Genomic DNA, 22,415 nt, shown 5'->3' on the forward strand with positions numbered 1-22,415 from the left:
TGCAAAAGCCTGTGTGCACTTTCCACTAGACCAGAAGCCAGTTACCAAAATTGAAAGCTACCAGAAAGCCTGAGATAAGCAGAACGCCCAGGCGGAGCGGAGCTGTGGTTAAAGATGCTTTGTGATCTCAGCTCTTACTGACACTTCGGTACTGTCTCAGCTCTATCTCCTTCCAGAAGAAGGAGGGACTGGTGAAGAGACCGTACCTCTTTTTGCAGAGAAACCCATGGGTCTCTCCCTTACCAGCAGGAGATGGAGAAGATGTAGGAGACGAGGCTGATGGAGGGTGTCCCTGGTTGATTCGTCGCCTCCCAGCACGCTCTCATGCCCTCTGCGGAGGACACCCGAAGCAACCCCTCTCTTACTCCTTGCCATGGAAGGCAGAGAAGAACAAATCCCTATTAATAAAGTTTTGGTAGCCTTTCCTTCCTTATTAGGGGGCTCTGCGTGCTCCTAGAGCCCAGGGGCTTCCTCAGGACAGGCCCCGGATCACTTTGACGTGGAGAGCAAGGGTGAAGAGCATCATAGCCTCTGCCATCAGACCATCTGCAGGGGCCTCTGCTGTCAAGCCATCTGGGTTCAAGTTTTGGCTCTGCACTTATGAGCTGGGTGGTCTGGGGCAAGTTGTGCAGGTCGCCTGTGCTTCTGTGTCCTTGTCCGCTACATGCAGACAAGAGTTGTGACCAATGCATGAACTCTGTTTTTGTTTTGTTTTTTTTAAAGATTTTATTTATTTATTCATGAGAGACAGAGAGAGAGACACACAGAGAGACACAGGCAGAGGGAGAAGCAGGCTCCCTGCAAGGAGCCCAATGTGGGACCCACTCCCAGGACCCCAGGATCATGCCCTGGGCCCAAGGCAGGTGCCAAACCACTGAGCCACCCAGGGATCCCTGCATGAACTCTCCTGTGGACTCAAAGAGAGAGCACCACGTAAAGCATGGTGCTGGCTTGGCACATAGTAAGTGCTCAGTAAATGCCAGCATTTACTGAGACCCCCTGGGTCTCGCTGTTGCAGACAGGAGTGGTTCTTAAGCGATCCGATGCATCACCAGTGGTTGGCACAGTGCTGGACGGGGACCGCCACGCTCACTCCTTGATCTGCCTCTCCTTGGCCAGGTGCTGACATCAACACGCAAGCCAGTGACAGCGCGTCGGCCCTCTACGAGGCTTGCAAGAATGAACACGAGGACGTGGTGGAGTTTCTACTCTCGCAAGGGGCCGACGCCAACAAGGCCAACAAAGACGGCTTGCTCCCGCTGCACATCGCCTCCAAGAAGGGCAACTACAGGTCAGCCCGGGCGCCGCCACCTGTGCTCCGTGGCTCCCCGCCACACTTACACTGCTGGTGCGGGCCAGGGTGGGGGGGTTGCTGCAAGCGTCCCTCCCACAGGGAGGCCCAGGAGTGGCCGGGTGAGGGGCACCTTCCAGGTAGAAAGGAGGAGACTCTCCAGCAGGTGGCAAGCTAGAGCACGTTACATTATTAACTTCCTTCACCCTCTTGACCACTCTACTGTTAACAAGCCTTTTAACAAATCTTTGGAGGTAGATACTATTCTCTTCATCCCTTCAAATGAGAAAGCTAAGACACAGAGAGGTGAGTGACTTGCCCAAGGTCCCACATCTTGTATGGCAAGAGCTCACCTGCTACAAATGTCACATCTACAGGAACTGCACTCAGGGGGGCCAGATATGAGACTGGACTAGCGGCTATTTCTTTGGGGGGATGCAAAGATAACCACTCAGGCAATTAGCTAGCATGCAGGGGATACACAGAATAATAGGAATAGTACCAACCATACAATAACACAAATAGTGCCAATGATAATAGCTAGATAGCCTTTACTGAGCACTTACTATGTGCTGGGCACTTTGAGCAAAACAAAAGAAGCCTAAATCTCAGGGGGCAATCTGGTGGCAAGGGGGAGACACAGACACAGGCACATGGACTCATGACATCATGAAAGAGCGTGAAGAGCTGAGCTCTGTGGCAGTCCTAGAGGAGAGAGACTAGTGGGGCCTGGCAGCAGAGGTGTGCTGGAGCTGGCTCGTCCCAGCTCACGGGAGCCGACTGTTCACCAGGGCAGCCTGATGTTGGCCATAGCAAGAGTATTCACGCCACGGAAATTGGTGAGTGCAACATATCAGGGTCCCCTTTGCTCCCGAAGAGCTGGTTCTTAAGCATACCCCAGCATCGCCACTAGCTGGTGGGCTCAGAGAGGAATCCCTGAAGGACGCAGAACCCCAGCTGCTCTTGAAGGATGACAGGGCTCTGTAACAGCCGCTCCACCAGTGCTTTCCAGACTTTGACCACTCACAGACCTCCTTCCTGATTTTAGGCACCTATACGTTCACCGCTGGGTGTTTTCTTTTGAAGATATGTTTACATAAAATGAATTTGGTTTCAAAAGGAAACATTCATCACACGGTTAAATCGCCAAAATTGCCAATTTACAATTAATAAGGAAAGCTTTTCACATAAAATTCCATCCAGCGCACCCCAGATGACACAGTCTGGGCAACACCTGCCCATCTACCTGCCATCAGGTAGAGAGAAGAGGGAAGAACACAGATTGTACACGTTAGGGGGTGTTGGCTGTGTTTGCTAAGGCAGATGGAAATAGGGGTGAGAGTGGCATCCCGCAGAGAGGAATGGAGACAAAGAGAAAGACCCCCCGGGACCCCAGGCCCCGCTCTGCAGGCTGTCTGCACGTATGGCCAACCAAAGATGCCCTGCCCACAAGCCCTCCCCGAGGTTACATGCACAGAGGAGACCCCGCCTTCCCTGAACCCTAGAGCAGGAGGCTGCAAGGCACACGGACCTGGGTTTGAATTTCCCCTGGTTTGAAGCCATTGGTCCCATTGCTTAAACCCTTCTGAGCCTCAGTTTCTCCTTCTGCAAAATGGGGGACAGTTACACCTGCCTCATGGGGTTGTTGTTAGGACTGTTAGCGAAGTGGATATACACGGCTAAGGAATGGAAGTAAAGCACCCCGCAGACTGCCCGGCACACAGCAGGTACCCCGCAGGTCGGTGCGCTCACGCTCTCCTAGGTAGGAAGAGCACGTTCCCTCATTTTTCCATTCAGCCAATAGACGGAAGAAAGCACCACGTCAGGCAGTGGTGCCGGGCAAGATGGATTCTTTCTCTTCAACCCCAGAAAGATCCAGCATCAGTCAGCAGACGTGGTTTATCTCAGGCATGACCCAGTGGGAGAGATCCAAAGAATGAAGGAGAGGGAAGGGGCTGGCCCTTGAAGTCTCCAGGGTCCCTGGACCCCCACACTTGCCTGTACAGCACCGTCTTTCTGGGCTATTTGTTAAACGACGCATCCCAGAACCACTAAACCAGAATCGCCAGGAGGGAGGGGGCCTAAGCTTCTACCTGTGAAGAGCTCCCTGAGCCACGCAGATACAGCCATCCACACCTTCGGGGGAATCACTGACGTAATACAGGCCCTGATTTTGCAGAGGAGAGAAATGGGAAGTGGCTTGCCACAGAGTGGCAGAGCTGGCACTGTCCCTTGGCATCCTTCGGTCACACCCGAATGCCTCACATGGTCCCTGAAGTTAGCAGTCTGGCCCCAGCGGGAGGGTACGCTGAAGGAGCACTGGGTGTGCCTAAGCTTGGCCAGGGAGCTAGGCTGGTTCTCTCTGGACAGTTTGTGTTCCTCCCAATCTTCTTTGGATTCATGACTCTCAACACGATTTCCCTGGTCATTCACCTTCCATTCCCAGGCTCCACTTCCCTTTGCTCCCCAAGACTGAGAGGGTGAGAGGGGCCAGGCCTGCACTTTTGAGGGCTGCCCAACAAAGGATTAAAGCTGGGTTCGCAGCAGCTCCTGCCACCTGGCAAGGCCCATGGCCAGGCAAGCCCTGGGCACTTCACTCCTCGGGCATGTGGCACTAATGGCCCTGTCCATGCTGACCTCCCATAGGCTACTCGGGGATTTGATGTGACATTCCATAGGCGTTCCACACTCCGCCACCTGCCAAAACACCCTGCCTGTCTAGGGCGTGGAAAGCAGCGCCCAGCAGTTGGTCTCAGGGTTCACCAGATGGTGCCATCACTACAGCACATTTAACCAGAGGGTGTGACATTCGGGCATGGCTGAGAAGGGAGCCTAGAGGACACCCAAGTCACCTCCAAGGCACACCTTACCTTGTACTTCATTTCCAGTTTAGCAAAGGCACAGTATGAGATTAAAACCCAACATCAAGCATCGATTTGTTAAGAAACTGTGTTGGACAAGACCAGATGCCCCATGACTCCTTTAAACTAAATTTAGAATAGCACCAAGACCAGGGATTCTTAGCCTTGGCTACACACTGGAAGCCCCACCACCACTGCCAGAGGCTCTAAAACTCTTAATGTTTGGCCCTTACTCATCCTCAGAGATTCTGATGTAAGCAGTCTGGGCTGGGGCTGGGGTTTTGGGGTTTCAGGGTCTCTAAAAGCTGCCCAGATGATTTCACCAGGCAGCCCCATAGAGAACCAGGATCTTAGAGTCTGTCTTGTGCCTGGCATATAACAGAGACTGGCCTTTTGGGCCTCATTTCTGACGTCCTAGTTTTCAACTATAGTTTTTCTTTTACTTCTAATTTATATCACCTTTGCAAGCCACTTTAACACTTGTTTTGGAGAAAGGTAGAAGAAACAACAGTAAACACAGTAAGTTAAAACGCAGTTTATAAAGCGCATTCACGAGCAAGTTAGTCTCCCCATTGGCTGAAAGGGAACCTGAAGCTCAAAGCTTGAGGCCTCCAAGAGAATCAGAGGGGGAATTGTGGGCACAGGACCCATTTACCCATGCCCATCCTCCAAAGGAAACTGGTTTACTGCCTGTATCTTCTGGAGGAAAATGATGAAGGTTTGCATCCAAGTTTCCCAAGGTGGGGCACACGGGTCACCTGCAACACCTCCTGGGCCCCCGCCCCAGACCTGCTGAATCAGGCTCCGGTTGGCAGAGCCCAGGAGTCTGCACTGTGGGGCCTCCCTGAGCCGTCCTGAGCTGTGACGGAGCTGGCGGTTTGCAGCCTTGGTGAGGTTCCAGTCTCTGAAGGCCCAGAGAGCCCTCGGCGCACCTGTTCATGCAGCAGGGCACCCGGTTCTGCTGTTTGGGCTCTTCCTCCTTCACGGAGAAGCTCCTCCCTTGCTCCAGCTCCTAGGACCTCTGGGGTAAGCTGCGCACTTCCCCTTAGAAGGATCCCTCGTGGGCAAGAGTCCCACTATAGCCCTGGGAAGGCCCTCAGACAGATTCTCCACGGTAGAGCCTTTTCTGGCCCCAGGAGGAGCATCACCCAGGCTCAGAGAAGAGGTAGTCTCTCTCTCTCTCTCTCTCTCTCTCTCACACACACACACACACACATGCACACACATGCACACACACATGTGCATGGCAGGCTGAACACTGATTTTGGCAACCGAGCCATCTGTGGGTGACTGGTTCCCTTGTGAAGGTCTAGTCTGCAATGGAATTTCCACCCAGTGCTGACAAAGGTCACGCCACCATGACCTTGTGACCCAGAATGCCTGCATGTCTGGTGTAGCAGGGAAGCGCGCTGCAGTCACAGTGGTGGTCAAGACACCGACAGCCACCGCGTATTGGGTGCCTACCATGTGCCCAACAGCGTGACCTCATTTTATCCTCAAAAGCAGCCTCGGCGAAAGGTATCATTAAATTGTATTTTGTAACCTGGGCCAGGCCGCCCCACGCTGCTGGGCTATTAGGAAGAGTGAATGGGATAAAATACTTAGCTCACAGGGTCCTTTCCAGGATAAATGAGGTAAACTTGTAAAGCACTTTGGTGCCTGGCACAGAGTAAACGCTCAGCAATATTATTCAGGAGCGGGGAGTGCTCGCAGCAATTCATAGGGACTCCCTAAAGGGTGGCCACCACCACCACCATCATCATCATCATCACTCTTGTGATAACGACCCCTTACAGATGTGGTTCAGAGAGGTCGAGTGACATGCCTCAGATGGCTCAGCACTGAGAGACAGTGCTGGTGGTGTACCCAGGGCCGCGGCCCCATGCAGGGCCCCACACTGCTCAGGACAGCAGTGTCCTTTGACTCAAAGTGCTCTGCTCTAGTCCTTCTCACTGGGCTGAGTGCAGGTAGGACACCAGAGCCAGGGCAACAGCCTTGAGGAAATCAGGATCCTGGGTAGGGACCTGGGGCCTGGAGAAAAGAGAGTGAGGCTGCCTGGGACAGGGAAAGTTGGCTTCAGTTACCGGTGTGTCCCAAACACAAGGCAGGGGCCAGGGTCACCTGCCCAGCTGCTGCTTGAGGCCTCTCTGGAAGAGCCCTAAGCTGGGCCTGCTCTGGTCTGGGGGTAGGTGTGGCCCTTGTGCTGGGGAAGGGGGGAGGGGGAGCAGGGAGCCTGGCAGGCACCAACGGTCCCCCTGGGCAGTGGGCACCTTCGTTTCTCTTCATGAGGGACACTTTGAGTGCTGTGGGCCTAGGACCTGCCGGTGGGAGGAGTAAGGGAGGCTCCAGCCCTTCTCATGGGGTCACCTTCCTCCTCCAACCTTCCATCCCACATCAAGGGCTGGGGAAAAAAGTGATGATTTGTGGCAGGGCGGCCAACACGGTCCCTCCCTGGGGCCAGGGTAGTGGAACATCACAGAAAGGCCCGGCCCTGCACGTAGGTTCTGAACACCTACACGCTGACCTCGCTTTGCCAACCACCTCCAATCCAACCTCACTCTCTCCCCCACCCCATGCTGGGCCTCAGTTTCACCCCCCTAGAAAATGCGAGGGCTGCACGGACTGATCTCCAGATCCTGTCCCGCAGGGAACATTTACTTCCAGGTCGGGAAAATCTACAGACGTGCACAATGGGATGATTTTCCTGCGTTAGTAGGATGATGCTTCTGGGACCTGTAGGCAGCATCCAGTCATGTTCCCACATTCCTGCCACTTTGCCCCGGTTGGGCAAGGGATCTCTGGAGGCTGGTTGTGACCTGCCAGGGATACCAGCCCCCTCTGGCCAGCAGCCCCAGGGCAGTCTCTCTTTCTCTGTTCTTTCCAGAGCTCGGGCATGCCACGGCTGTTAGGGAGCATTTGTTGGCGATGGCTGTGGTCCAGGGTGAGGCCCCAGCCCTGCCTTTGACCAGCACCTCTACAGAGCGGGGTCAGGCCTCCTGTGTCTGCACAAATAGAAATTAGGAGGCAATTAGCCCCCCTGGGTGTGTGAATTTCCTTTTGAGGTTTTAGAGGCAGATTTTAGGCAAACATAGCGTCACTAACAATAATAAGACTTTCCACTGAGATCCTAGCAGGAGGTCACTGGCATAAGATTTCCAGGAAGCCGCGAAGCCAGCATGCCAGGAGGCAGAGAGGCGTGGGAACAGGCCCCAGTGGCACCTGCTTGCCCCACCATGGCCACCTCCTTTGAGCCTGCATGGGGCCACAAGGTCACCTGTCAGCAAGGATTGGATGGATTAGGGTTTGGAGTCACGTCAGTGCCAGGGGTCTAGGGGAAGAGAGCAAAGACAAGGTGTCAAGAGCCCCTGGAATTGGCCCCCTAAAATTGCTTACTACCTCTGATGAGTTGTTTCCTCTCTCTGAGTCAACGTCTGTTAAAAGGAAGGCCACAGAGCTGCTCCGGCCACCCCACAGGGCTGCAGGGAAGGTTAAAAGGGGCAGGCAAGTCAACGCATTACAATGCAAAACCCTGTGACATTTCAGCTGTCACCGTCACGTCACATAGGACAGTGGTTGAGAGTGTGGCCTGGGGAATCGGGCTGCCTAGGTTCAAACCCTCACTCCATCACTTACTGGTCCTCCTACAAGTCACATACGTCTCTGGGCCCCGTGTTTTCTCATCTGTAAACGAGGACAGCGCAATACTACCTCCCAGGGCTACTGGGAGGACATGACAGATTAATGTGGGTCCTGAGAGCAGGAGCGCAGAGCCAGGGCCTGCAGGCATCTCCAGCCTCAGGAGCGGCTGCTCAAGCCTCCCCGGGCCATAGGCAAGGCAGAGAGCCTGGGGGAGGCTCAAATCGGCCTTAGGGAAAGAGGCGTCAAGACTCACAGGAGAGGGGAGGACACTTCGTGGTCACCTAGGGCTGCCTGGGGCCTAGAGCAGGAGTGGTTGGGGTTGGATACATCGGTGCCCTCCTATCTGCCCAGACTGGGCAGCTCCACAGAGATGTGGGACAGCACAGCGCTGGAGTAGGAAGAGGGCACATTTCTTGGTTTGCCTCGCTCGATACGTGGCCTGGACAAGTCCCTCCACTTCTCTGAGCCTTGAGCTTTCTCATCTGCACAATGGGAATGATGAGACATACTTCCTGGTTGTTGAAAAGATTAAGCTTAAATGTGTTTGTAAATCCTTTACGTGTCTCCTGGCACATGGCGAGCTCCCCCCAGCCTGGAGGTATCTCCTGGCACATGGGGAGCTCCCTCCACCCTGGAGTTGTCTCCTGGCATATGGGGAGCTCCCCCCACCCTGGAGGTGTCTCCTGGCACATGGCGAGCTCCCCCCAGCCTGGAGGTGTCTCCTGGCACATGGGGAGCTCCCTCCACCCTGGAGGTGTCTCCTGACACATGGGGAGCTCCCCCCACCCTGGAGGTGTCTCCTGGCACATGGGGAGCTCCCTCCCACCCTGGAGGCGTCTGCTGGCACATGGGGAGCTCCCTCCACCCTGGAGGTGTCTCCTGGCACATGGCGAGCTCCCTCCACCCTGGAGGTGTCTCCTGGCACATAGCAAGCTGCAAGTTCCCCCCACCCTGGAGGTGTCTCCTGGCACATGGGGAGCTCCTTCCACCCTGGAGGCGTCTGCTGGCACATGAGGAGCTCCCTCCACCCTGGAGGTGTCTCCTGGCACATAGCAAGCTACTCTCACCCTGGAGGTATCTCCTGGCACATGGCCAGCTCCCCCCACCCTGGAGGTGTCTCCTGGCACATGGCGAGCTCCCCCCAGCCTGGAGGTATCTCCTGGCACATGGGGAGCTCCCCCCACCCTGGAGGTGTCTCCTGGCACATGGGGAGCTCCCTCCACCCTGGAGGTGTCTCCTGGCACATAGCAAGCTGCAGGTTCCCCCCACCCTGGAGGTGTCTCCTGGCACATGGGGAGCTCCCTCCACCCTGGAGGCGTCTGCTGGCACATGGGGAGCTCCCTCCATCCTGGAGGTGTCTCCTGGCGCATAGCAAGCTACTCTCTCCCTGGAGGTATCTCCTGGCACATGGCCAGCTCCCCCCACCCTGGAGGTGTCTCCTGGCACATGGCGAGCTCCCCCCACCCTGGAGGTGTCTCCTGGCACATGGCGAGCTCCCCCACCGCTACTCCGCTTAGGCAGGGCCGGTGCCAAACTTGTACCTGCAAACATCAGCACGGCCCCTGCCTCCTGCCCTGGGGGTGTGGGCCTTCCAGTCAATCCCTCCATATCACTGAGCTGGGAATAGGCAACACTCCTTAGCCTGAAGTTAGGTGCCCCCGAAGTTCTCGCACCCACGGTCCAGTCCCGCCCAAGTACCGCGGAACCAGGCCCCCGGAGGCCCCGAGGCTCGGCTCGGAGGAGGGTTGGGCCCAGCGGCGGCCCCTAGGGCTGCGGCGTGCCCTGGGGAAGGCGCCTGGCGCTCGGGGCCTGTTCCCTGATCCGCCCCCCCGGCCCCCCCCCCAGGATCGTGCAGATGCTGCTCCCCGTGACCAGCCGCACGCGCGTGCGCAGGAGCGGCGTCAGCCCGCTGCACCTGGCGGCCGAGCGCAACCACGACGCGGTGCTGCGGGCCCTGCTGGGCGCGCGCTTCGACGTGAACGCGCCGCTGGCCCCCGAGCGCGCGCGCCTGTACGAGGACCGCCGCAGCTCGGCGCTCTACTTCGCCGTGGTCAACAACAACGTGCCCGCCACCGAGCTGCTGCTGCGGGCCGGCGCCGACCCCAACCGCGACCTCATCAGCCCGCTGCTCGTGGCCCTCCGCCTGGGCTGCCTGCGCAGCGTGCGGCTGCTGCTGGACCACGGCGCCGACATCGACGCCCGCATCGCCTCGCACCCCACCGCCTTCCCCGCCACCATCATGTTCGCCATGAAGTGCCTGTCGCTGCTCAAGTTCCTCATGGACCTGGGCTGCGACGGCGAGCCCTGCTTCTCCTGCCGCTTCGGCACCGGCCCGCACCCGCCCGCGCCGCCGCGCTCCAGCCGCTTCAGCGACGCGCCCGCCGCCGCCGCCGACAAGGAGCCCGCGGAGGTCCAGGTGCGCGGGGCCGGGGGTGGGGGGGGGGGGGATGGAGGGAGACGGGGGATGGAGGGGGATAGGGGAGGGGGATGGGGGATGGAGGGGGATGGAGGGATGGAGGGGGAGGGGTGATGGAGGGATGGGGGAGATGGGGGATGGAGGGATGGAGGGAGATGGGGGATGGAGGGGATGGAGGGATGGAGGGGGATGGAGGGGGATAGGGGAGGGGGATGGAGGGGGATGGAGGGATGGAGGGATGGGGGAGACGGGGGGATGGAGGGGGATGGAGGGATGGAGGGGAATGGAGGGGGATGGAGGGATGGAGGGGGAGGGGGGATGGAGGGGGATGGAGGGAGATGGGGATGGAGGGGGATGGAGGGGAATACGGGAGGGGGATGAAGGGATGGAGGGATGGAGGGGGATAGGGGAGGAGGATGGAGGGGGATGGGGGATGGAGAGATAGGGGGATGGAGGGATAGGGGATGGAGGGAGATGGGGGATGGAGGGGGAAGGGGATAGAGGGGGATGGGGGATGCAGGGCTCATGCCCACCACCGCCCCCCCCCGCCCCCGCCCCAGCCCAGCGCCCTCGGAGCGGGCGCACCTGCAGGCCGCCGAACCGCATGGCTAGCGTGCCTTAGAGGCAGCAGAACTTAGTGGCTCGAGGACCCGTTGCGTCCTTTTTGGGGCCGCCCCTGGTGGGGAATGTCAGGAACTGACAGTGAGGCGGAGGAGTGACCGGAACGTATAAGGTGTAAGACGCGGGGGTGCGTCACCCGTGGCAAACCTGCACCTGGAATATGCCGCTGAATGATGACCAGGATGGGGGTGGAAGGTGAGGGCAGATTGGCCAAGGTCGGATGAGGTGCAGGGCCACCCAGAGGCTGGACCTGCCCTTGCCGAGGACTTCACAGGTCGGATCTGTAATAGCTAATGGGAATCATTTAGGAGCCACTAGTTGCTTGCAAAGGAGTTTATATGTTCATATATTACCTTAATTCTCATTTGAAGAAAAAAAAAGAGAGAGAACCACCCTCCAGTTGTCATATTCCCATTTTCTAGAACAGGAAGTTGAGGCTTAGAGAGATGATGGTCAAGCTGCCCACCTCCCCCTTTCGGCTGCAGAGGATATGTGGATGGGGGGGGGGTGCGTCTGTAGAACTGGATCCTGCCATGAGTGTGTGTGCCCAGTCCTCGGTCCTCGGATCCCTCCCCTCCCCTCCCCGGCCTCAGGTTCCCCGACAGACGAGCCCCCTGAGGCATTGCCTTTGGTCCGGGGAGCCCCAGCACCAATGCGTGATCTCTTCCAGTTCTGCGAGATCCTGTCCACCCCAGAAGTGAGCCGCTGGGCAGGGCCCATCATCGACATCCTCCTGGACTATGTGGGCAACGTGCAGCTGTGCTCGCGGCTGAAGGAACACATCGAGAGCTTCGAGGACTGGGCCGTCATCAAGGAGAAGGCAGGTAGGGGCAGTTGCTGTCGCTCCTGGCAGGTCCCCCTGCCTGATTCAGGCCCAGGACTCACCGTACGTGCCGCCTACTAGCATTTGATGAACACCTACTGCGTGCCAAGCTCTGTGCCACGTGTCGCATACGGTGTCTCCATGACACTGCTGTAAATGAGAAGCCTGACCCTCCAAGAGATGATGTCATGGGAGACAAGGTCTCACTGCTATTTAGTGGCAGAGCTGGGATTTAAACCTAGGTTTGACCAACCCCGGAGTCTCTCTGCCAAATCTTTCCAGGTGTTTTAAACGGCTCCAGCTCGCTGAGGGGTGTTGGGACTTTTGGAGTAAGTTGCCTATGTCTGTGGGTCACTGAGAGGTAGTGAGACCGGGTAGAGGAGAGATGGTGGTCTCAGGCATTTAAACTGGAAAGTGCATACAGAGCACCTGGGCATTTTGTTAAAAATGCAGACTCTGATATAGCAGGCCTGGGGCAGGGCCTGAGAGTCTGCATTTCAGCGCACTCCCAGGTGGTGTCCGAGCTGCTGGTCCCCAGTCCACACACCGGGAGCAGCACTAGGCCGAGAGGCAGGCCTCTGGAGCCAGAGGCTTGCTGGATGACCATCCACAGTGGTGTTGATGGGGCAGCCTGGCCGAGTCAGGCCGAGAACCCCTCTTGGGCATTACGGAGCTCACCTGGGCAGGTAAAGTGTCGGAAGTAATCAAACTGGGTGCTGCCACTGGTACTGAGAAATAAGCATCTGCCCAGAGGAGATCCATTTACCCGAAGGGTTTCTCACACTCTGAGGGGCACAGGCCCATCTCTGACCAAGTGTTTGTCAATCATGGAGCCAAGAGGCTGACTCACAGCAAGTTTCTATTATGTCACCACTGCTGCTGTCCCCAGATGAGTCTGTGCCACCCTGTTGCCTGTCCCCTGACTATCCAGGTGCCCATGCCCCTGTGCCCCAACTCTGACTTGCCACCTTTCTCCTTGATCCCCGTGCCCCCATAGAACCCAAACCTACAATAGGATTTCTCATTTGCACAAATGCCTGGGAAGCATTTGAGTTAGACCTTTGATAAAGTTATTGAAGCAGCGATGGGGGAGGGTGGTGGGGACTTGCCCACTCACCCGGGGCATAGCCCGAGAGGCTTGGTGAACATTCACCACATTCATGAGTAACTGGTTGCTCTCTCCATGATCCTTTGCTCCGCAGTGGCCTTTGGCCTTCCTCCCCTCCAGCTTAGTCTTCACTTGGGCTGAGAAAGGGACTGAGCTTCTCAGATGGGAGGTCTGTCCTAAGCAAGACCAAGCAGCGAGAAATGCAGCTGGGTGGCACTGCAGCCACCTGCCATTGTTTCCACATTCCCTCCACATCCCAATCTTCCATATTAGCCACGGGCTCGTTGGCATGGCATAGCCACTTGCCCTGCTCAGAATGCCCCTGCCTCCCTTCTTCACCTGGCAAACACCTGCCCACCCTGCTCAGATGGCACCATGTGGTGTGAAAGCCTTCCCCAAAGTCCTGGGTAGGCATCTCTGCATCTCTGGCCTAACACGGGACCAGCCAGTGAAAAGATCAACATGTGAGTGTGTTGAGTGAATGAATGGTGTTGATTCAACAAACAACCCCCCCACCCCCGTGCTAGACCCTGAGCCCAAGGCTGAAATAAATTACCCTATTACTAGACACATCAATCCCTGTTCCTACCACACCTCTTCCCCCTGAGATGAGAAAACTCTACGAGGTATCCCAGGAGGGCTTCTGGGGGGAGGCAGCCCAGTGGGATCTTGGGATGCGTGGGGAGGTGTTCCCCATCCCTGCCCACACCCTGGCCTCCCTGCACCACCAGAGCTCAGGGCTTAATTCCATTTATGGGGGCACTTAACAGGTGGAACTGTCTGACCCCTTTGCTAAAGCTGTGTTGGCCGTCCGGGCTGTGTATATAGAGGAAGGAGCACAAGAAGAGGGGCATGGCAGCTCCGGTTCCGGGTGTGGCTTCACTAGGTCCTCACCTGTGAAATGGGTTTGTACCTGCCCCATCTACTTCCTTGGGCTGTGCAGATCAATGAGGGGCTACAAGGAGGAAGCTGCTTTGCCAGATCTTTTCAGTTGGCAGAGGCTGGGATTACAGAGCCCGAGGAGGGGGAGGTCCAAGCAACCCCCCCTCCCTTTTTTAAAATAGGCTGCACGCCCAGCGTGGAGCCCAATGCAGGGCTTGAACTCATGACCCTGAGATCAAGATTTGGATGCTTAACTGCCTGAGCCACTCAGGTGCTGCCCAACACTGCCCCCCACCGCCCCACAAGCAGCCTTCGGTCACATCGACTGGGTGTCTCCTACTGCCAGCTGGGCACAGGTGCAAACTCTTTGCTGGTTGCAAATAACACATCAGGATTTCTCTTTCTCTCCCCAGAACTTCCCAGACCTCTGGCTCACCTGTGCCGGCTGCAAGTGAGAAAGGCTGTCGGGAAGCACCGCATAAAACTCCTAGACCTATTGCCACTCCCGGGCAGGCTGATTAGGTACCTGAAGTACGAGAACACTCAGTAGCCAAGGCTTTGTGGAGGAGCGGCTCCTCAGACTGTTTCACTAAAGCCTCAGGACGGCAGTGTCCCCAAATCCAGGGGGACCTGGGGACAGACCGAGCCTGTGGGCTGCCTCCCTGTCCAGCTGGGGCAGCTGCCGTGACCTCGCCGGGTCTCTGGGCCAGAGCTTTGCCCGGACCAGAGAACAGAATGTGTCCAGTAGGAGAAAAACCGTGTTTGTTTTCAAACTGCTGAGTGGATCCCAGACCTTCTCTGCCATTGGGAACAGCAGAGCCTCCATTCCTGGGGCTGGGAGAGGGGGCAGGGCAGACCTTGGGGTGGCCTGGAGAGGGTGGGAGCCAGCAGGGAAGCCCCGACCCCAACGCTTTCAGGGATGAGTCTGCCTTTTCAGTTCAACCCGGCTGCCGGGCTGTCCCAGTCCCCTCCGCCTGTGCTCCATAAAACTCTCCATGTGACTTCTGAGCTTTCTTCCCGGGGATGTGGTCTGATGGGGATAGGTGGGAGGTCCACCATAGGTACAATAAACGTTACACGGATGACACCTTGCCCAGCAAAGTCCCTCTCATCAGACCCCCCACCCCAGCCCAGGGCCTGGGGTCCTCGGCCTCGCTCCTGGTGGCAGCAGGCATGGGGCCGGTTCTGGGATAGGGTGCACAGACCCCTAGACGTGTCCCCTTTGGGCTTCTGAAAGCCAGAACAGAGTTTGCAGCTCAAGGAGAGGGGCAGCTTCCTGCCCCGGAGCCTGGCCGCTGGGGTTGCTTTCTCGCTCCTGCTTCAATCACCATGGAAACCGGAGCTCCATCCCAAACAGGGCCTGGTGTCTACAAGTCTCCTGACACCTGGGGTTGCCTCGCACACACGTGCTTCCTGGCACTCTGTCTTCAGGTCCTGCCCACCCTTGTTTTGCTACAGAAGTTGAGATGTGAGGGAGGAAAAAAAATCTAAATGCTGACCACCGTGAGCCACGGCGCTGGAGCAGAGGCCGCCGTCAACTCCTGCAAAGGCATCAAACCGGGGACATGGGGTCCTGTCCCCTCTTTTGCCTCTGTGGGTCCTCGTGTGGCTCTGAGGGGCGCACCAGGCATTTTCTGGAGCTGCCAGCCCATGGTTCAAACGGGCATGGTCGTAGCACCTTCTTGGGCTCTGTGGCCTGGCACTGAGGCCGCTGAACCCTGTTTCCATGAAGCTGCAGTGACTCATCAGCATTCCCTCCGAAAGAAGCGTGATGAAAACCACGGGAGTCCAGGCCAGTCTGCGGTGACACGGGAGAGGTGACCTTGCCTAGAACCTGCACCTGCCCCGCCCCAGATTCTGGAAGAGTCTTAGGTTCGATCAATGTCCGTTTCTGGGTTTGGCAAAGTAAGCAGCTGGCCGGTGGGGGAGCACAGCTTGGAGGTCCGGCTCTGCCCTTGGCGTGCTCCTCTGGGGCCTCAGCTTCCCCATCGTGCGGTCCCCAGCAGCCTTGCCAACCCCTACACACTGGCTTTCCATGGAACCAGTAAGATCTAGTGTCTTCATGAGGAGGAAAAGTCTGCCAAGCAGCACTTCCAGCCACAGGTCAGAGGAACCCAGTGCATCTTGCCCACTCCTTCATGGTCCTGATGGGAAAATAGGCCCAAAGAAGGGAGAGGACTTGCCTGGACACACATAGCAAATCCCTGGGGTTTAACCCGACAGTGCTGGGCCAGGGTCCCATGTGGCCTTGCTTCAAGAGATCCTCAAGAATTCCCCACGGAAACCTCCACACTGGAGATGTTCTACCAAGGGGCCCCAGGGACGTGGCCAGAGAGGGCTCAGTGCATAGTCAGTGGAAAACCCTGTCGGAAAATTGTCCTTGCTCATCTGGCAGCCGGAGGGAGAGCCTTTATTCTCAGGTGGTGGGGAAGGGGTCGGCCGTCCACGATGAACCAGAGAAGAAAGATGCGTGGGTGCACCGGGGCTGGGTATGGGGCACTATAGCATTCCTCAGGTCACCTGTACTGTATTAACTGGCTGTGGCCACTGGGGGCAGGAGGTGGGGGGGCGGGGAGGACGAATCCGGTATGAGGGAGGTGCCCCCCTGGAGGAGAGGAGGTTGAGAAGGTAGGTGGGAGGGGTGGGGCAGGAAGGCTCAGTCTCTGCATTCATTAGCGCCACTGAATGTAGGATGTGGGGTACCCGGGGCTGGGATGCACCAGCATCACGCTGGGTTCTCAGAATACTGATGCTGGTCCACACTGTAGGTCACAGGCACTGGTCAAGGCCCCTCCTCCTCAAGCGTCTTTCCCACCCTTGGCCTTCTCAGGTCCAGGGCACCCCCACCTCCCCACAACCCAGAAGCTGAAGGGTTAATGCCTGGCCTGGAAGGGAGGGGGCGAGCTGCTCTCCAGGGTCAGTTCTGATTGGTCGGTGCTCAGGCTGTGCTGGTGGTTGCATTTCTGGACCAGCACTGCTCCCCACAGGGCTTCACAGCCGTGACCCTCTGCAGAAACCCCTTCCCCCCACCCCCAAACTTTGGCCTCAGGGTAGTCTCAACAGCATCACCAAACACTCAAAATCCTGGAAGTGGTTCCCATTTCACGGGCAAGAGCACAGTGCTGGAGATCTGAGGCTAGGAGATGGGTTACTTTGTGTTTCCCTTTGAGCCTGCCTGACTCATTTTTGGGTCAGAGTCATCTGCGGCTACTACTGCAGCTGCTTTTTTTCTTTTTAACCACAGCTTTTTTTTTTTTTTTTTTTAAGATTTTATTCATGAGAGACAGAGATTGAGGCAGAGACATAGGCAGAGGGAGAAATAGGCTCCCTGCAGGGAGCCCGATGTGGGACTCTATCCTGGAACCAGGATCACTCATGCCCTGAGCCAAAGGCAGACGCTCAACCGCTGAGCCACCCAGGTGCCCCAAATCACAGCTTTCCTAGGTGTGTTTTTCCCCAACTTGCTTCTTCCTGGGGAGTCATGCTGCCCTGTGCTTCTGTCCAGCTGCTTCTTAGTAAAGATTTCCGCTTCCGGATGAAGCCTCCCTGTTTGAATTCATGCATCACTAGGTGTCCCCTGAGAAAGGAGCCCAGGAGGGGGTGAAGGGACCCAGGCATGGTGCACTTGGGCAGCCCTCTGAGAAGACATGCCTCCCAGAGCTCGGGTCCTCCAGGGAGTACAGTTAGGTGGCCAGATAACTAGGAGAGGCGACTTTTGGTGGGTGCGGCTCTGTCAGGTGTGTAGCCCTCAGAGTGCCAGGTGCACACATCATCCCCACAACCACCTGTGAAGGTCTATTTTCGACCACATTTTTCTGATGGGGAAATTTTGGCACAGAGAGGTTTAAGTAACTTGCCCAAGGTCACACAGCTGGTAGGTGGCAACGCCTTGCTTGGAGCTTTTAACACCCTCCTGTACAGGGTGGAGGGGCTGGGCCTCAGTGGAATGGATCTGGAGGGGCCTTTGTGATGTGCAGGGGGAGAGGAGGTAGCAGACCAGAGCAGCCTGATGGGGAGGGTCCTGTGTGCTAGATAATTACTCTGAACAACACTGCCCATGCCACCTGGCTTCCATGGCTCTCAAGTCCTCCAAGACCATCAGACAGAAACTGCCAGAAATCCACCGGCTTCCCAGTGAGCAACCTGCCCTCGCATGCAGATGCTCCAATCTGCAGGAATCCTAGAGTAAAAACAGGTGGGGGGCAGGGGGAGGACCCTTAAACAATCACCAGCCATGGAACCTTGTGTTAGGAAGGATTTTGAGGCCATGTCTGGCCCCGGAAGGAGACAGCCTGCAATTAGTTGAAGATATTTGACTTGGGGGCAGAACTGGTAGGCGCATCTGTTTGCAGTTGCTCACCTAGTCCTCCACTGTACCGACGGGGACACCAAGGCACAGAGGGAGATTAACTTTCCAACATTATGCTGCTAAGTTGGGCCCTGTAGTCCCCAGCCAGGGGAGAACCGGGCTTGGATGATCCAAGCAGCTCGGCACCGCTGGCAGGTCTGTGTGCTCCCATCCATGGAGCCACATCTGCACAAAGCAGAGCAAATCCCAGGCCGGTGTGGAGGCTCACAACCTCTCCAACGGCTGTGCCTGTTGGGCAGCATCTGGGCAAACCCCAGGGTGACTCCCTGCCACCTGCAGCCCCTCTGTACATTGTCTCACACAGAGGCCCTCATCACTCATTGATGGAACACCGGTGTGAGCCAGGCACTGCACCAGGCCCAAGAAGAGAGCTATCAGCAGGTTAGCCAGAAATCTGACTTAGCTAGAGATTTTTTTTCTGGTTTGTCCACAAGGCGCCAAGCTTCAATTTGTCTTGATTTTCCCTCTGACCAGGGTTGGGCATGACTGCTTAGGCCTAGCCTCTTCTCTGAGGCCATAATCAGAGTGGAAGGCACAGAGAGGGGGACCACTCTCGTCCCGCCCCTCATGCTGCAGGTGGGACAAGGAGGCCCCAAGAGGAAGGGTCTGTACCACATCCCGTTGAGACTACAGCTCCGCCTCCCCTGGTACCAGCCTCCCTAGTCTCGAGAGCACTTGGGACCTTCGGGACGTTCAGGCCTCTGCCACCCTCTGCTCTCGGACACGGGCAAGCTGAGCATCCTCCCCTGGCCCGCAGTGCCCATTCTCTGACACCACAGAGGTCTCGTCTCAGGGCCATCCCTGGCCTCCCCCACAGCCAGCTGCCTCCCTCAGCTGCCCTCTGCCTGGGCCCAGCCAGCATTTCTTAGCCTGGGGACTATCCAACTTCATGACATCCAAGATGTGGAAACTGCAAAAGAAATGTCTTTATTCTTTTAACTTTCTTAATATTTACCAAAAAACCCATAAAGAACAGAACTGAGAGAGTGGCTTACACAGTGGGTGGCAGATGAACAGATGTGTGCCTCTGGCTTCCGGAGTGGCTGGCAGACCAGGGCAAAGCCCCACTGCCCAAGACCCGCACAAGGACAGTGGGACTCTGGTCTGGTCGGAGAGAGGCCAGCAGAGCCCAGCCCCACAGCTCCCAAGGCTGCAGAGGCTGCCCCAGCCTTGTCCTCCCCCTCCCACCCACACACAAAGGAAAGGGTCCCGAGAGACCACACCACTGCTCAGCTGGCTCTGCACATGGAGCGCTCCCGGGGGGCTCCCCAACACCCCCACGGGCCAGAGGTGGGAGCCGAGGCCCTGCCAGCCAGGCTAGAGGTAGCCGAAGACATTGAAGATGGGCGGGGGCACAGCGGGCTTGGTCGGGATGGGCTTCAGAACCACGGGTCTGTACACTTTCTGCCCCGGCCCATCCACGTGCTTGCAGAAGTGGGCCAGCTCCCCGGGGGAAGCGGGACTTTTCCTCCACAGGCCCAGGCCGGGGACCGGGCTCTGAGGCAAGGCCCCTGGAGGACCTGCGTAGACCGGCTGTCCATGGTACTGGAAGGGGCAGCAGCTCCAGGCATTGACTCGGCCCACCAGGGAGACCCCAGACATCTTGAGTGGCTCCTTTTCAGCCGGTGCCCTTGGGGATGTGGGCACCGGGGCCATCTCAGGATCCAAGGGCTCCAAGCCTTTGCAGTGTTTCTTACTCTCATAGGGAGGTCCCTCCCTGGGGCCCAGCCCCCCCTCCAGCCCCAGGGGGTAGCTGTGGGTGGGCCGAGGCTCTTCCCAGAAGGAAGCAGGCAGCTGTCTTTTCCTCATGGGCACCTGGCCAGGCCTGGCAGCTTCTGGGTTCTGCCTCTGTAGGGTCTGCTCCTTAGAGAGACATTCCTCCCTGTAGGGGTTCCCCAGAGCTTTCTCCTTGCAGCCCCCACCCTCACCGGTACTGGAATCGTGGCCAGAACCGAGGGGCAGCCTCCCGGGCCGGTCCTCGGCTCCCCTTTTCAGGTGAGGCTCGGCCCCTCTGCCGGGGAGGCCCCGAGGAAGCCGGGAGTACTTCTGGGAGAAGCGTTTAAGCTGCTTCTGTAGGTACTTGCGGTGATCCACTGAGCGGCGGCAGGGCGCAGACTTGTCCAGGGCTGCCTTGATGTCGCTGGACGCCAGGTTCACAAAGTTCAGCAGCATCTTCACGTCACTGTCGGATGCCATCACCAGGGGACCACTGCATGGGGCTTTCCATGAAGAGGGCGGGCTCTGCTGGTGGCTGGCAGCTCCGGGGAAGGGCACAGAGCTGACCTGGGGGCGGGGACACTCGGGTCGTTGGCGGTCCCTGCGAGCACCCGCACCCAGCCCTCCCCACGGGCTGTGGGGCTGCAAACAGTGGCTCCGGCCCCGGGAGCCCTCGATCCCGAAACGGAGTCCTGGGTGGCAGGCCACCCGTTCAGGCCGCTGAGGGTTTCCTCAGCATCTGCGAGGGCACAGGCAAGCAGCAGTCGGGCTGAGTCCGTTGCCCTTTACTTGCCATGCTCAGAGAGGCTGGGCGACTTGCCCAAAGCGGCCCAGCTACAAGTGGCATTGCTGGGGCCCGAGCGCAAGGCTCCGCGGGCCCAGCCCACCGTGGCTCCCACACACCACGCTGCCAACGTGCACCACTTGCCAGCAAGGTTTTTATTTTCTGAGCCGGGGCGACCACTCCACTTTCAAGCAAGGCCAAGCCCCCTCTCTCCCTGGCGGTGCCCTCCTCCTCCCACCCCCGCCCCCAGCCCTGCTATCACCCCCCCTCGCCGGTCCCCACGCTCCACCCCCAGCGCTCACGCAGGACAGGCAGGACCCCTGTCTGGCACTCAAGCCTCGGCCTGCCTGGCGGGCTGATCTCAGACTGCGGGCAGCGGGACTCCCCCGTAGAAGCATCTGCAGCGATTTCATGCCTCCTGGGCCACCACCCGAGGCACCTCGCCCCTCCCCCAGGCCCCAGCCCGCCCCACGCCCCCACCCAGCTGGCTGGAGCCGCCCGACCTCCACACTGACCGGGGGTGCAGGCCGGCCCCGGGCCCCGCCGCCGATGTGGCCTGGCAGCTTCCCCGCCGCAGACCTGGGCCAGGCCCGGCGTGGCCGGCGAGCTCCGTGCGTCCGGCTGGAAGCGGTCGTGCAGCCCTCGAGTGGGCTGGATGGAGGACGAGTCCCCGGAGCTGGGGGGCCCCTCAGGCCAATCAGGAGCGCCTCTCCAGATACAAAGCATCCCAATCAGGCGGCAGCGCCCCGTTCCCACATTCTTTGCCGTCACAAATTGTCACCATGGGGACCGTCACAAAAAAGACAGCTCCCAAATGCAATCATTTCCCGGTAAATTTCTACCCTTCAGCCCCTCCTCCCCTTGACCTCGGTTCCCTGGTTTCTTGAGGGGGCAGTGTGTGTGTGTGTGTGTGTGTGTGCGTGTGTGCGCGTGCGTGTGTGTGTATGTGTGTGTGTGTGTGTGTGTTTAAAAAGTCCAGGAGTGAGGAGGGGCTGAGCCCAGAAGAGTGGGGTTTGCATACCTCCCCCAAAGACTCCAGGCCTACAGCTGCCATGCTCCAGTGCAGACAGACAATCGGACGGGGTAAGCCGGGGCGGGCTGCTTTCCCCTCTGTCCTTGAGTGTTGAATGTCTCTCCCTCTCTCTCCCCCTCTCTGTCCCGGTCTCAGTCTGTCCCTCTCTCCCTGTCCCCGGCCCCCACCCGAGGCACCGGGCACTGGCCAGCCTGGGAGGGCAGGCAGCAAGCACGCTGGTGTCCGGGCAAGGTAGCCGGGGAGGGACTCTCTAACGAGGTGCTGGGATATCCATGGGAAGGGAGCCGGAGCTCTCAGGAATCTTGTCTTTATGTTTGCTTCCTCAATTGAGCTGCACAAAGCCTGAATTGCCCATTCAGCGCGGCCGGACAAAAGGCTGGCGTTGCACGGTCCCCTTGCATTTGTAGTCAAACAGTTAGGGACTTAAATCGAGTCGTCATGATGGAGAAAGAGGTGGACAAAGCCCATAGAATTGCCATCAGCAAACATTTTCCTGTGTCATATTAGCCAGTCTCCATGGCTCCCCCTGGCCTGGGGACAATGGCACAAGTTTGCACACTTGGCTACTGTCACCGTGCCAACGCCGGCGGGGCCGCAAGCGGGCCGCTCTGAGTGAGCAAGGGAGCCCCGAGCCGGCCGCTGGCCCTGCCCACTGACTGGCCGGAGGGAAGGTGAGGCCACCGCCGGCGGAGGGCGGAGGGCGGAGGGGGGCTGCCTGGGGAATGCTGATGGGCGCGGCCTCCGTGCCAGCCACTGGTGGCCCGCACGTCCTGCCTTCCTCTTGATGCTCGGCCTCCTCCTCCCTGTCCTTCCCTTCCTCGTCCATTCCCTTCCCTCCCACCTTCCTCTGCCACCGTCTTCTCCTGTCCGCC

The 22,415-nt window shown here is 58.2% G+C and overlaps 2 protein-coding genes across 3 annotated transcripts in view; one reads left to right on the forward strand and one right to left on the reverse strand.

Moving 5' to 3' along the window:
- Positions 1 to 14,728, forward strand: part of ASB2 (ankyrin repeat and SOCS box containing 2) — a 43,841-nt gene extending 29,113 nt beyond the window's left edge. Inside the window, exons 7-10 of one of the 2 annotated variants that reach the window (XM_041758369.1) lie at positions 1,120 to 1,291; positions 9,637 to 10,207; positions 11,499 to 11,652; positions 14,055 to 14,728. In XM_041758369.1, the coding sequence (XP_041614303.1) occupies positions 1,120 to 1,291; positions 9,637 to 10,207; positions 11,499 to 11,652; positions 14,055 to 14,191 (1,034 nt within the window). In that variant the 3' untranslated portion in view covers positions 14,192 to 14,728. The remainder of the gene's footprint in view (positions 1 to 1,119; positions 1,292 to 9,636; positions 10,208 to 11,498; positions 11,653 to 14,054) is intronic. The other variant, XM_041758370.1, reaches the window with a different exon arrangement.
- A 150-nt stretch (positions 14,729 to 14,878) lies between these two features.
- FAM181A (family with sequence similarity 181 member A) lies at positions 14,879 to 21,237 on the reverse strand. The gene is made up of 2 exons (XM_041758371.1): positions 21,026 to 21,237; positions 14,879 to 20,293 (listed from the first exon to the last, which is right to left on the reverse strand). The coding sequence occupies exon 2, from the start codon at positions 20,204 to 20,206 to the stop codon at positions 19,328 to 19,330; it is 879 nt and encodes a 292-aa protein (XP_041614305.1). The 5' UTR covers positions 20,207 to 20,293; positions 21,026 to 21,237; the 3' UTR covers positions 14,879 to 19,327.
- Between the last annotated feature and the right edge of the window lie 1,178 nt (positions 21,238 to 22,415).

Source organism: Vulpes lagopus, chromosome 6, assembly GCF_018345385.1.
Source record: "Vulpes lagopus strain Blue_001 chromosome 6, ASM1834538v1, whole genome shotgun sequence".
NCBI lineage: Eukaryota > Metazoa > Chordata > Mammalia > Carnivora > Canidae > Vulpes > Vulpes lagopus.